General features: G+C 55.0%; 1 protein-coding gene across 6 annotated transcripts in view; it reads right to left on the reverse strand.

The window, feature by feature from the left end:
• Window positions 1–1,016: 1,016 nt before the first annotated feature.
• The window catches only part of TTLL8 (tubulin tyrosine ligase like 8), a 44,075-nt gene continuing 29,600 nt past the window's right edge, over window positions 1,017–15,491 (reverse strand). For 3 of the 6 annotated variants that reach the window (XM_054543835.2, XM_054543834.2, XM_024240100.3), the window contains one exon: window positions 4,374–4,820. In XM_054543835.2, coding sequence (XP_054399810.2) covers window positions 4,638–4,820 — 183 coding nt within the window. In that variant the 3' untranslated portion in view covers window positions 4,374–4,637. Of the gene's footprint in view, window positions 1,296–4,373; window positions 4,821–9,505; window positions 13,048–15,491 lie in introns of those variants that run through there. The other 3 variants (XM_054543830.2, XM_054543829.2, XM_054543831.2) reach the window with 2 other exon arrangements.

Raw genomic sequence — 15,491 nt, forward strand, 5'->3', positions numbered from 1 at the left:
TAGATGGGGCTGAGCCTGCCCCTGGCCACAGCGCCCTGGAGAGAGTGGCTAGTGCCAGCCTCCATGCCACGGTGTGGTCAGCAGCAGGCAGGCACGTTTGGTGGTGGCCCAGGACGGGCCACTGTCATCCCCCATCCCAGGCCGGCTGAGCTGTAAGACAGATACTCCAGCTGGGCGTCGCCCCTCAGCCTGGCCTCCAGCCCTCCTTATACCAGGGGACAACAGGGGCTGCTGTACTGTGGCAGGTGTGTCCCAGACTATGTCCATGGGCACGGCCAGCAGGATCACTGGGAAAGGACAAATGTCCCTCCCCCGTGGGCCCACTCACACCCGAACCTCTCTCCAGGCCTCTCTGGGACAGGCCACCACCACGACACACCCGTTGCCTGAAGGCGCCATCCCAGCGCGCCATGACACAGGCAGGGACTGCAGGTGGCCAGTAGTCGGTGACCTCATGTAGGGACGGCCCACGGGGTGTGGCTGGTGCTGGTTCCAAGGCCCAGGGAAGGACAGTGGGGCCGGCCTCTACCCTCTGCCCCAGGCCCCCGGCCACCCTCTCCAGCCTGAGGTCAGAGGGCTCCGGCCCTGTCTCTGAGGGCTGGGGGATTGGCCCTGCTCAGTATCCATGAAGAGCCAGGCCACGGGCTCCTGGGCAGGCCCCGGCCACCGAGATCACCCACCGCAGCTGGACGAGGCCTGGAGTGGGGGTGGGGTCTTTCCAAGTCTGGGTCTCCAGGGCAGCACGGCCACACGGCCCACTGACCATTCGTCGCCCAGAAGCCCAACGGTGAGGGATCTGAGGGTCCAACCCCGGGGGCTCCCTCCGCGCCCGCGCTGGGCACCAGATGGGAGGAAATGGGGTGCGGAGACCCTGGGCGGCGCCGAGACTCGTCGGACGAACGCGGGAAGGAACGAACCAGCGTCTGCTCGGGACCCGGCTGGAGCCTTCCCCAGAGCGGCTCGGAGGGTCCGGAGCGGGTGCGGGGGTGCTGGGCACGAGGTTCCCAAGAAAACCACGGCGAGGACGCGGGTTCTCCACAACAGCGCTGTGTTCTCGGCCTCAGCTCCGCATAGGTTTCCACGGAGACGCGCGTGGCTCCGGGTCGTCGTCCTGGTCCCCGCGCCGGTCCCGACTCACGGGATCCGCGGGCTGCAGCTCCGCCCGCCGAGCGGCACGAAGGACGCGCACTGCAGGACCGCGGCGCAGAACTAGCGGCAGCGCTTGCAGGGCCGGGCGGGCGGCAGCAGCCCGCGGCACACGAGGCAGGGCGGCGCTCGGAGGTCCCTCGGCAGCCCTGGGGAGGGAGGGGCGCTGAGACCGCGTGCGCCGGCCCCACATCCCCCGGCCGCGCCTCCCTCCACCCCGACAGCACTCGCCCGCCCTGCGCTCCCCGGGATCCCCCACCCCCGACAGCGCCTTCCTCCACCTGCAGTCGCGTCCCCGGGCCCCGCCCATCACCCCCCCCACACACCGCTCCTCCAGCCCACTGACCTTCCCACACCCCCCGGGAACCCTGGACTGCGTCCACAGACCCTGAGCCCACAGACCCCTGAAACCTCGCCCCTGTCCTCTCCTACCCCAGCCCACCCCCGACGACCGCGCCCCAGGCCCCCTGACTGCGCATAGCGCCCCTTGACCTCGACGCCAGGCCCCCGGACCCCGCCCACCCGTCCCTCAATCCACACCCACCAACAGGCGACGCCCGCGCCCCTCAAGGCCACGCCCCCAGGCAGGCCCCCCAGGGCCACCCTCATCACCGGCAAGACCAGCCCAGGCGGAGAGTCCAGCCCCAGGTGACTCCCAACTCGCTCCTGCGTGGAGCCCACCTGCTTCCTCCAGCTTTCGGAAAACCAAGACCTCCACTCAAACGCAGGGGGGCGGGGGTGGGGCGTCGTGCCTCTGGGATGAAGGCTTTGCGGATGGGAGGTCCCCTTCCCCACCCCCCTCACTCTCCCTAATGCCCCTCCACCTGGCCCCCTACCCCAGAGGGGCAGTCCAGCTCTGCCTCTAGCTTGTCAGCCTCTCCCAGCCCTCCTCCAGGCGAGTCCTGCCTAGAAGGACCCAACCGGCCAGGGGATTCGGAGAAGAGCGGCCCCCACCCCAACTCGTCCTGCCCTGCTGTGCCTGGGCTCGGGCTCAGATGCCTGGTGCTGAGGACCCGTCCCCACTGGGCCAGGACCAAGTGAGTAGCAGGCTCAGGACGGTGCCTGCAGACGAGGGCCAGCAGCGTGCTGGGCCAGCCAGAGAGTCAAAGGATGGGTCAGCGGCTGGAGGGGTCAGGTCAGGAGACAGGCGGGAGTGTTAAGACTGGGGGTGCTCCAGGAGCCACCGAGCCCTGTACCCACGAGAGGCTGCACCCAGTGCAGGCCATCTGGACACACTGGCACCTTTGAAGTGGGCCTGGGCTGGGGCTCCTGGTGGCGCTAGAAGACCTGCTGCCCACAACCTGTGGTCAGACCTCACCAGGGCCCATGGGCAGTTCTGATGCCAGGAGCTGCTGGAGGGAGCACACCCCAGGCCCACCATCCCACGTGGTGCCCGTGGTCTGGCAGGCGGCTGCAGACCGTGCCCTCTCCTGCATGGACTCAGAGGTGGCAGCTGTGATGGGTGAGAGTAGGTAGGTGCCATCCACTGCGGGGCTGGCCACTCAGCGAGGCCATCCCCTGCATGGGAGCTGCTGCTTTTTGAGGACTTTCACACAGTTCCTCAGAACGTCACAGGACAGGCAAGGCTGGCAGGTGTGACCACCACGCGTCCCTTTCACCCGAGAGGCTGGGGCCTTGGCCTGGCTCTCACTGGCCTCCAGCCGCTGTCCTTGCCCTGGGGCTGTCCCAGGTCCCTGGCCAGCCCTTCTCAGTGGGGTGAGCCTGTGCCAAGCCCCGTCCCCCATGTACTGGGGCTGGTGAGTCAAACTTCAGGTTGCCCAGGCCAGGAAGGACTAGGGGAAGGCCAGCCTGCACACTTGCTGCAGCTATAGCTGGTGGGGGAGGGACAGAAGGAGTCCCAGGGTGGGGTAGCGATGTGGGGTGAAGGGGGACTCCCCGGTTTTCCCAGCCGCCGGGGCTATAGGTTCCCAAGCAGCCACAGCCCAGCCCAGAAGTGCAGGCACCACCCTGCTGGGGCACCCACCACTAACGGCAAACTACGAGCCCCAGGCTGAGTCACTCTTCCTGAGGGTCTGGGTGGGGAGAGCCCCCAGTGCCTATGCAAAGCAGTCCTTGGCTTCCGGGAACCTCGGAAGGGCTGGGCCAGCTTGGCCCATGGGACAGGCCAGGGCCCGCGTGGCACAAGCAGGGCATGAGCAGCAGGAAGAACGAGGTGGTAACAGCTCCCACTCCCCGGGGCTCTCATCCCAGAGGAGAGACGCAGAGAGGCCGGGCACAGGACTGGGAGGTCAAGTCTGCCAGGGTGGCCCGGCACAGCAGGCCAGGCAGCACTGCGGGGCAGGGCTTTGTCCCCCAGGCACCCAGGGCCTGATGGGACCCACCGGGGTGCCCAGAAAGTGTGTGTCCAGTGAGTCGGGGCAGAGGCTGGGCCCATCCTAAGCCAAGGAGGAGGGGATGTGGTGTCTGCAGCTCTCCGTGTGTCTGTGCGTGATTGATGGAGCATGCATGAGCTAACCGAGCAGCTGGTGTGGGGCCTGGACCCTGCTGAGGGAGGGAGGCTCAAGGCTTGGGCCCCAACCCTGTATGGAGGCCGGGGCTGGGGTGAGACTCACTGTGGGGCATCAGCAGGCTCCGGGGAGCCACTAAAGCCCATGGGGTGCACTTAGTCCCTGGGAGTCTGGGACCCAGACCAGCCCTTCCAGGGAAAACCACCAAATAGGGGCATAAGACAGGAAAAGCATCACAAAAACAAGCAAAAGCAGCAGGCAAGACGGTAAAGGAGGACCAGGTCCAGGCCAGGGAAGGTGAGTGAGCCCAAGGAGAGGGTGCTTTGAAAGGTGCCCAGCCCCGAAGCTCCTCACTCTGAGACTTCGCCACCAGGGCCACCTGGAGCTCTGGGTCCCAAGGCCCTGGAGTGTGGGGACAGAAGACACTCCACGCCCCCAACAGTACAGCAGCCCCAAACAGCTGGGTGCAAGGGTGAATCAAAAACAGCTGGGCGTGGTGCACACCTGTGGTCCCAGCTACTCAGGAGGCTGAAGTGGGAGGATTGCTTGAGCCTGAGAGTTGGAGGCTGCAGTTGGAGGCTGTGACTGCACCACTGCACTCCAGCCTGGGTGACAGAGTGAGATCCTATCTCAGAAAAAAAAAAAGAAAAAAGATCAAATAATTTTATTAAAAAGTAGAACTTCTAAAAATGAAAACTTTAAGAAATTAAAACTTCAATGGTTGATAGCATACTGAAATGAGCTGGAAGACAGGCGAGGAGACATTTTTAGAATGCAGCACAGGCAGCTAAATAAATCAAACAAAGAAGTGGGAGATTAAAAGATACCGCGCGAGAGAGAAGGCTTAGCAAACATTTAGTTTGTGTTCCAAAGGGAAAGAGACAGAATGGAGTGGAGGCAATATTTAAAGACATAATGGCTGAGAGAGTCCCATAATTGAATAATGACACCAGCACACACATCAAAGACATTCAAATTCCAGGTTGAATAAGTAAAAATCAAATTGAACACGCAGATATCGTATTAAAACAGTCTTAAAAGCTGGCAGAGAGAACCGACAGCTCCCCTTGGAGAGTGATGGCTGACTCTGCGGATTTTCCGAGAGCCGCTGCAAAGACAAGATAGTGGAAAGACGTATTCAGTGTTCAGCGGGAGAGTGGCTGCAACCTGGACTCCTGCCGCCGAGAATCTGACGCTGTCATGAACCTATGTGGAAAAGATATTGACAGACCAAAAGCTCATCCGAACGTCCCACCACTGGCACCTCCCTAAGGGACACTGTCTTGAGCAGAAAGAAAGTGGTTCAGAATGAACATGGTTGGAAATCTGAGACTCAGGAAGAGTGAAGGGCAAAGAGGAATGTATGTAGTAAATCTAAAAACCACTGGCTGTGCAAGCGATGATGATAATCACGCCCAGTAGACTGTTAAAAACATTATTAAACAGGCTGACAGCAATAGCAGGAAGTCAGAAGGGAGCAGGGGACTTCACATTTTCCAGGCTTCAAAGTCGATGTATTGCCAGGTGGGTATAAGTGTGACTTCCTTCACTTTAGATTTTGGTAAGTTTAACGTGCAATGAGTAATTTGTAGGCAGTGAGTAAAACACCAGAAACAGAATCTGTAACCTCCAAACCAGAAGAAGGAAAAACCAAAATGAGAGAAGCAGCGTCAATGAAAACTAAGGCAAGAACAGAGAGAAAAAGGAACATAGAATAGATTAGATCAACAAAAGTTAAATGAAATCAGATGGTAGATACTGTGGTCATCAGGCTCCAAGGCAGCCCCCTGGGATCCTCACCCCCAGGCAATCATGCATGTGTGCTCCCCTCCTGTCTGGATCAGGATTGAGGTGCATGGCCAGTAGAATATAGGAGCAGCAGGGGTATGTGATATCTTGGGTGAGGTCATAAAGACCTCATGACTCTAGTGGTCTCTCTTGAATCACTCACTGGAGGAAGCCAGCTGCCATGTTGTGAAGACACTCAAGCAGCCCTGTGGAAGGTCCACGTGGGAGGGACTGATGGGGGGTGTACCATCAGGGAGTTGGGTCCCCAGCTCCAGGCAAACCTTCAGATGAGGCTGCCTCAGTTCACACCGGGACTGAGCTTCAGAAGCATCCCTGAAGCAGCACCATGCCGATGAGCCCTTCTCGGATTCCTGAGCCACAGAAAACGTGGAGGATAGATGTTTGCTTTGTCAGCAGCTCTGCTTTGCAGTGATTTCTTATGCAGAATCAATCACCACAGAATCCATGTACATGATTACATTAAACGTAAATGTTACATGCACTGGTTAAAAGACATTGGCAGTCTGGAATTTTATGCAGAGAAATATGTAAAACATAAGCTTATATAATGATGAAAGAAAAAACATACCAGGAAAATCCTTACCAAAATAAAATTAGTAACAATCTGAAAACTCTAAAGCAAGAACTGACAGAATTACATGCATCTTATCATACTTTGCTTAGTAACTGATAAGCAGACTAAGGAAATGAAATATGTCAACAACACAATAAACAAATCTGGCTCAACTCATGACACTAAACAATTTCAGAATGACACATTATTTGCACCAAGAAACATTTACAAAAATTGACGACCTAAAGCAACTGACAATCATCTAATGACTCACAATCCTCCATCTGACATGCACTCCTCCATCTGACATGCACTCCTCCATCTGACGTGCACTCCTCCATCTGATGACGTGCACTCCTCCATCTGATGTGCATTCTTCCATCTGATGTGCATTCTTCCATCTGACAATGTGTACTCCTCCATCTGACGTGCACTCCTCCATCTGACGAAATGCACTCCTCCATCAGATGATGTGTACTCCTCCATCTGACATGTACTCCTCCATCTGACGATGTGTACTCCTCCATCTGACATGCACTCCTCCATCTGATGTGCACTCCTCCATCTGACGTGCACTCCTCCATCTGACGTGCACTCCTCCATCTGACGACGTGCACTCCTCCATCTGACAATGTGTACTCCTCCATCTGATGACGTGCACTCCTCTATCTGATGTGCACTCCTCCATCTGACGTGCACTCCTCCATCTGACGACGTGCACTCCTCCATCTGACAATGTGTACTCCTCCATCTGATGACGTGCACTCCTCCATCTGATGTGCACTCCTCCATCTGACGATGTGCACTCTTCCATTTGACAACATGCACTTCTCCATCTGACGATGTGTACTCCTCCATCTGATGTGCACTCCTCCATCTGACATGTACTCCTCCATCTGACGTGAACTCCTCCATCTGATGAGGTGCACTCCTCCATCTGACATGCACTGCTCCATCTGATGTGCACTCCTCCATCTGATGTGCACTCCTCCATCTGACATGTACTCCTCCATCTGACAACGTGCACTCCTCCATCTGACAATGTGTACTCCTCCATCTGACGTGCACTCCTCCATCTGACGTGCACCCCTCCATCTGACAATGTGTACTCCTCCATCTGACGTGCACTCCTCCATCTGACAATGTGTACTCCACCATCTGACGACGTGCAGTCCTCCATCTGACAATGTGTACTCCTCCATCTGACAATGTGTATTCCTCCATCTGACAATGTGTACTCCTCCATCTGACGATGTGCACTCCTCCATCTGATGTGCACTCCTCCATCTGACGTGCACTCTTCCATCTGACGTGCACCCTTCCATCTGACAATGTGTACTCCTCCATCTGACAATGTGTACTCCTCCATCTGATGACGTGCACTCCTCCATCTGATGTGCACTCCTCCATCTGACAATGTGTACTCCTCCACCTGACGTGCACTCCTCCATCTGACGTGCACTCCTCCATCTGACAATGTGTACTCCTCCATCTGATGATGTGTACTCCCCCATCTGACGACGTGCACTCCTCCATCTGACGTGCACTCCTCCATCTGACAATGTGTACTCCTCCATCTGACGTGCACTCCTCCATCTGACGTGCACTCCTCCATCTGATGATGTGTACTCCTCCATCTGACGACATGCACTCCTCCATCTGACAATGTGCGTTGATGAAAACCCAGCATCCCCTGTCACAGTTAAGAGACTCCTGCCCGCTCTTAACACCGCAGGTCCATTTAGGTGTGGAGCAGCAAGAATAAGACACAAAAGGCATAAAGATCATAAGGGAAGAAGTGAAATGGAATTGATTTGCAGGTGATGTGACTTTGTCGAAAACCCAAAGGCATCTACAAGTTGCCAGAACCAAGAGGTGAATTTACCAACAAGTTGGGACACAGTGTCCATGTACAAAATCAGGGCATGTCCCACATTTTAGCAACAAACCAGAACCAAGAGGTGAATTTACCAACACGTCGGGACACAGTGTCCGTGTACAAAACCAGGGCATTTCCCACATTTTAGCAACAAACAATTGGAAAATAAAATTTCAAATACTATTGATAAAATTATCAAAATTTATTTGTAAAATATACTTATAAAAGTATCAAAAATCCATCAAATACCTAGGAATAAATGTAATGAAAACTATGCAATAATATTGCTTGGAGAAACTGAAAAATACCTAAATAAACGTTGAGATACATCATGTGCAGGGATCAGAAGCCTCAATATTGTAGGATATCAATTCTCCCCAAAATTATCTATAGATTTGATGCAATCTCAATAAACATCCCAGCAGGTCTTTTTAAAACTTAACATGAGGCCGGGCACAGTGGCTGACGCCTGTAATCCCAGCACTTTGGGAGGCTGAGGCGGGTGGATCACAAGGTCAGGAGATGAGACCATCCTGGCCAACATGGTGAAACCCTGTTCCTACTAAAAATACAAAAAAATTAGCCGGGCGTGGTGGTGTGTGCCTGTCGTCCCAGCTACTCGGGAGGCTGAGGCAGGATAATTGCTTGAACCTGGGAGGCAGAGGTTGCAGTGAGCCAAGATCGCACTGCTGCACTCCAGCCTGGCGACAAAGCGAGACTCCGTCTCAAAATAAATAAATAAATAAATACTTAACATGAAAATTCGGCCAGGCACGGTGGCTCACGCCTGTAATCCCAGCACTTTGGGAGGCCGAGGTGGGCAGATCACAAGGTCAGGAGTTCGAGACCAGCCTGGCTAACACAGTGAAACCCCATCTCTACTAAAAATACAAAAAATTAGCCGGGCATGGTGGTGGGCACCTGTAATCCCAGCCACTTGGGAGGCTGGGGCAGGAAAATCACTTGAACTCAGGAGGCAGAGGTTGCAATGAGCTGAGATCACGTCACTGCACTCCAGCCTGGGCAACTGTGTGAGACTCCGTCTCAAAACAAACAGACAACAACAACAACAACAAAACCATTCAAATGACATAGAGTAGCCAACGCAATTTTGAAGAAGAAACAAAGTTGGAAAATGTATACTATCATATTTGGTTTTGTTTTGTGTTTTGTTTTTGAGGTGGAGTCTCTCTCTGTCACCCAGGCTGGAGTGCAATGGTGCGATCTTGGCTCACTGCAACCTCCGCCTCCTGGGTTCAAGCAACTCTCCTGCCTCAGCCTCCTCAGTAGCTGGGACTACAGGTGCCCGCCACCATGCCTGGCTACTTTTTTTTTTTTTTAGTAGTTTTGCCATGTTGGCCAGGCTAGTTTCCAACTTGTGACCTCAAATGATCCACCCGCCTTGGCCTCCCAGAGTGCTGGGGTTACAGGTGTGAGCCACCGCGCCCGGCCCACTGTCGTATTTGAAAACTTCAAAGACAGTATGGTATTGACATAAGGATAGGTAAATAGATTGTTGAAACAGCATAAATAATCCAGAATTCCTTCAAGAGAGTCTGTTTTTGACAAAGATGCCAACGTAATTCAGTGGGAGGAAGGATGGTCTTTTTGATGATGGTGCTGGAACGACTGGACAGCCACAGGAAAATCTAAATTTAACGTTTTATTTAGGAAGCAAGAATTGCAATTCAGGGCATATACACAGACGGGGTGATCTCACTATGTCCGAAGAACAAAGAGAAGGTTGGGAGTTTTCTTAGAAACATAAATGCTCTGTGTTGTTTCACAAGCAAGCTCACCAGCAAGACCAGTAAGCACAAGGAGACTTGTGGGGCTCTGACTGGCGAATGATGGTGTGGGTGAAAGCACGTTCAGTCCCAGCAGGTTGTTTCACCAGCTCGCAGATAAAACTGTCTTCGGATTACACAGGTTGTTTTAGGTGCTGGGCTCACAAAATGTTTAATTTTTGGAGCAGGTGCCGGGTTATGTTCTGAGTGTTTTTTCCCCTGGCCCCTTGATTCTGATTTAGTTGTGTAGGACAAGAATGAGCCCATTCGTATAATTGGCTTTTACAACACCATACACAAAAATTCACTCAAGATGCATCATTGACTAAAATGTGAAAGTCAAAACCATAACGTTTGTAGAAGGAATCACAGAAGAACATCTAAATGCCTGAGGGGATGGACACCCTGTTTACCCTGAGCGATTATTACATACCGCATGTCTGCATCATCATATCTCATGTAACCCACAAATATATACACCTACTGTGTACCCACAGAAATAAAAAAACAAAACAAATTAGCAAAAACTCCAAAAAAAAAAAAAGCATCACTAAGAAAGCATAAAGGCAAAAACCACAGACTGGGAGGAAACAGACTCATTGTGCATATCTGACAAATAAATATACAGAAGAGGCCGGGCGCAGGGGCTCAGGCCTGTCATCCCAGCACCTGAGGTCGGGAGTTCGAGACCAGCCTGCCCAACATGGTGAAACCCCGTCTCTACTAAAAATACAAAATTAGCTGGGCGTGGTGGCGCGCGCCTGTAATCCCAGCTACTCGGGAGGCTGAGGCAGGAGAATCGCTTAGAACCCCAGAGGCGGAGGTTGCCGTGAGCCGAGATTGTGCGGTTGCACTCCAGCCTGGGCAACAGAGTGAGACCTTGTCTCAAAAATAAATAAATTAAATAAATATACAGAATCTGTAAAAACCACTACAAGTAACTAACCAAAGACAAGCAACTTAATTTTACAATAGGGAAAAGACTTAGTAAGGCATTTTGCAAAGCAAAATATCTGAAAGGCTAATGAATAAAGGGCTCAGCATGGCTAGTCACCTGAGAAACATGAATTAAAACCATGATGAGATACCCGTACACCTACCAGACTGGCTAAAGACACAGCCTGACAATACCCAGTGTTGGCCAGGATGTGGGGCACCAGGACTCTCACGTGGCGGGTGGGAGTGCAAAACGCCACAACCACATTGGAAACGGGACGTTTCTTCTAAAAGCAAAACCCAAGCATCCTTCATGACGTAGTGGTGCCACTCTTGGACACATAGCCAAGAGAGACAAAGGCGCATGTCCCCGTAATGGCCGGAACAGGATGATCAGAGCAACTTAATTTATCACAGTCCTACACTGGAAGCAAGGCAGCTGTCCATCAGCAGGGGACCAGGTGGGCTCTGGCACACGTGTGCGGTGCAGTACTGTTCATCACCAACAAAGGGTGCACACCTGTCACACTGTACAGCCGCTGCACCTCAGAGTGCAGGGTCAAACATGGAAATACACCTGCCACTCTGCACAGCCACCACCTCAGAGCGGAGGGTCAGACACGGAAATAAACCCGCCACTCTGCACAGCCACCTGCCACTCTGCACAGCCACCACCTCAGAGCAGAGGGTCAGACATGGAAGCGTAGACCGTGCCACTCCACCTGTAAGACGTGCAGGGATCACCAAAGGTAATCGATGGTGATTTAAGTCAAATAGTGATGATCACCACTTGGAGAAGAGACTAGAAAAAGGCAGGAGGAAACGCCTAGGCTGAGACTGTCACACGTCATGCTCCGTGTGGCTGTGTGGGTATCACACATGTGACAATCCGTCAAGCTGTGTCTACTTATGGTCTGTCCTCACTGTAGGTAAGTCATACCTTCACAAGACCGTATGGAAAGAGATACTATTTACTAGGCAAGAAAAACCACCAAATGGCTAGAAAGACATCTAATGAATGACATGCCAGACTTGCCAGACCTTCTATCCTGAAAACCACTGAGGAAAGTCAAAGAACCCAGTTAAATGAACCAGATCTGGATCATGGTTGGAAAAACTTTATTTAAAAAAAAGTCGGCTGGGTGCGGTGGCTCACGCCTGTAATCCCAGCACTTAGGGAGGCCAAGGTGGGTGGATCACCTGAGGTCAGGAGTTCGAGATTAGCCTGACCAATATGATGAAACCCCATCTCTACTAAAAATACAAAAAAATTAGCTGGGCATGGTGGTGCGCGCCTGTAGTCCCAGCTACTCAGGGGGCTGAGGCAGGAGAATCGCTTGAACCTAGGAGGTGGACGTTGCAGTGAGCTGAGATTGTGCCACTGCACTCCAGCCTGGGCAACAGAGCGGGACTCCGTCTAAAAAAAAAAACAAAAAATCTGCTGGGCGCGGTGGCTCACGTCTGTAATCCCAGCATTTTGGGAGGCCAAGGTGGGTGGATCGCCTGAGCTCAGGAGTTTGCAACCAGCCTGGCCAACATGGTGAAACCTTGTCTCTACTAAAATACAAAATATTAACTGGGCATGGTGGTGTGAGCCTGTGGTCCCAGCTACTCAGGAGGCTGAGGCAGGAGAATTGCTTGAACCCGGGATATGGAGGTTGCAGTGAGCCAAGATCGAGCCACTGCACTCCAGCCTGGGCAACAGAATGAGACTCCGTCTCAAAAAAAAAAAAAAAAAAAGATGTCCGTTCTCCCCAAGATCTGCAGATTCAAGGTGATCCCAGTCAAAGTCCCAGCAGTTTGCTGTTCTTAAGCCAACAAGCTCCAAAGGCCAGCACGCACTTCCTGTCCTGCTGGCTGGACTGGGCCAGTTGACCCTGTCGCCACAGGCATTTTGCAGCACAGGCTCTGAGTGCACCGGTGCGGTTGCCTGACTGTCACGGAACAAACACACACCAGGCAGCCACTAGCCTAAGGCCTAGGGGCACATGGAGCTGGCCTGAGCCCAGCCAGGAGTCTGGAAGCAAGCCCAGCTACTCCCGGCCATGCCCTCGAGGGCCTGACCACGAAACGCTCGTACGCACGGGTTGGAGTTGTTTGCCACGTGTGGCAACTGCAGCAGGAACCTGACTCACGCACGGACGCCAGCACTCACAAGTGAGAGGCGCCTCAGACACGTGGTGTCGGCTTTGGAAGCAGCTGGTGGGTGGTGAGGAAATGTCACAGCTCTGGAAAGAGAGAGGCCTCTGTAAGGTGGTGTCAAAATGCCAGGTTGAATCAACAGTCATCTGTGGGGACTCCGAAGGCAGGCAATCCGCCCAGTGAACTCGCAGCACCGGGCAGGAGGGTCTGGAGGGAGAACCCTGGTGGCATGGCTGGTATGTGAGGATCAAAGGCAGAGGAGATCTTTCCTCTTCAGCATGAGAATTTGGCACTGGGCTAAGCCTCCAGCTGCCTCCCGCTGGTGACCTGGTAAAGGGGAACATAAACTCCTTTGGTCGGCAACACTGCTTACGGCAAAACTGCCCTGTGGCAGGCAGACGACGTGGGGACTGGGGAGTCATTGGTGTCTGGGGGGGCCATGTCACTGGCCTTCCTGAGTGATCCCCACACCTGGGAATGTGCCCTGCGGGCCATAGCCATGGGATTGCTGCAGGAGGAACTTCGCCTCCCGTGGAGCAAGAGGCATCTCTGTGAGTGGGTCCCAGCCCCTGAATCGCAGTGGGAATCAGGGAGGCGGCAACACCTGCACGCCGTCATAAAGACCCCCACCATGCCCTAGTAAAGACCCCCACCATGCCCTAGTAAAGACCCCCATCACACTGTCCTGAAGACCCCCACACACGCTCATAAAGACCCCCATCACGCTGTCCTAAAGACCCCCCCATTGCTGGGCGCGGTGGCTCACGCCTGTAATCCCAGCACTTTGGGAGGCCGAGGTGGGCAGATCACGAGGTCAGGAGATTGAGACCATCCTGACTAACACGGTGAAACCCCGTTTCTACTAAAAATACAAAAAAATAGCCGCGCGTGGTGGCGGGCGCCTGTAGTCCCAGCTACGCAGGAGGCTGAGGCAGGAAAATGGTGAGAACCCGGGAGGCGGAGGTTGCAGTGAGCCGAGATCGCGCCACAGGACTCCAGCCTGGGCGACTCCAGCCTGGGCGACAGAGCGAGACTCCGTCTCAAAAAAAAAAAAAGACCCTTCGTCATGCTGCCTAAAGACCCCCATCACGCCCTCGTAAAGAGCCCCCACCACGCCATCCTGAAGACCCCCCACCACGCTGTCCTGAAGACCCCCCATCAAGCCGTCCTGAAGACCCCCCATCACGCTCTCGTAAAGACCCCCCCATCACGCCCTCGTAAAGAGCCCCCACCACGCCGTCCTGAAGACCCCCCATCACGCCCTCGTAAAGACCCCCCACCACGCCGTCCTGAAGACCCCCCACCACGCCGTCCTGAAGACCCCCCCACCATGCCGTCCTTAAGACCCCCCACCACGCCGTCCTGAAGACCCCCCATCACGCCCTCGTAAAGACCCCCCACCACGCCGTCCTGAAGACCCCCCATCACGCCGTCCTGAAGACCCCCCACCACGCCCTCGTAAAGAGCCCCCACCACGCCATCCTGAAGACCCCCCATCACGCTGTCCTGAAGACCCCCCATCACGCCGTCCTGAAGACCCCCCACCACGCCCTCGTAAAGAGCCCCCACCACGCCATCCTGAAGACCCCCCACCACGCTGTCCTGAAGACCCCCCATCACGCCGTCCTGAAGACCCCCCCACCACGCCCTCGTAAAGAGCCCCCACCACGCCATCCTGAAGACCCCCCATCACGCCCTCGTAAAGACCCCCCACCACGCCATCCTGAAGACCCCCCACCACGCCGTCCTGAAGACCCCCCACCACGCCGTCCTGAAGACCCCCCGTCACGCCCTCGTAAAGACCCCCCACCACGCCATCCTGAAGACCCCCCACCACGCCCTCGTAAAGACCCCCCACCACGCCATCCTGAAGACCCCCCACCACGCCCTCGTAAAGACCCCCCACCACGCCGTCCTGAAGACCCCCCACCACGCCATCCTGAAGACCCCCCACCACGCCCTCGTAAAGAGCCCCCACCACGCCGTCCTGAAGACCCCCCACCACGCCATCCTGAAGACCCCCCACCACGCCCTCGTAAAGAGCCCCCACCACGCCGTCCTGAAGACCCCCCATCACGCCGTCCTGAAGACCCCCCATCACGCCCTCGTAAAGACCCCCCACCACGCCGTCCTGAAGACCCCCCACCACGCCCTCGTAAAGACCCCCCACCACGCCGTCCTGAAGACCCCCCACCACGCCATCCTGAAGACCCCCCACCACGCCCTCGTAAAGAGCCCCCACCACGCCGTCCTGAAGACCCCCCACCACGCCGTCCTGAAGACCCCCATGCGGGAGGAACGGCTGATGCTGCCCTGCTGGTCAGCCGCGTCCCTGCCCCACGTCCTCCTCCGCGACTCTGAGGCCAAGAGCAGCCTGTGGCAGCCCCTGAAGTCTGAACGTGCAGCCGAGGCTCGGAAGAGCGCGATGGGGACCGGGCGTGGTGGCTCAGGCCTGTCACCTCCGCCTTCAGAGCCTTCAGAAAACCACACAACCTAAAGTATAATAATGATGATAATAATAATAATAATACAAGAAAAAAAAAAAAAAAAGAAAACCACACGCAAAAGCCCAGTGGCCACTTTGGCCACCTCGCTCAGCCAGGGAGTTTGGTGCTGTTCATGGCGCCGTTCAAGGTCCTAACTCAAATCCTCCCGACCCGCACCACACCCCCAGAGGTATGGAGACAAAGGCATCACCCGCCAGGTTCTACAGAGGGGACCCCACTATCCCCCTGGCCGGCACTCCCACGCCCCCCACCCCGAGACCCCCG

The sequence above is a fragment of the Pongo abelii genome, chromosome 23 (genome assembly GCF_028885655.2).
Source record: "Pongo abelii isolate AG06213 chromosome 23, NHGRI_mPonAbe1-v2.0_pri, whole genome shotgun sequence".
NCBI lineage: Eukaryota > Metazoa > Chordata > Mammalia > Primates > Hominidae > Pongo > Pongo abelii.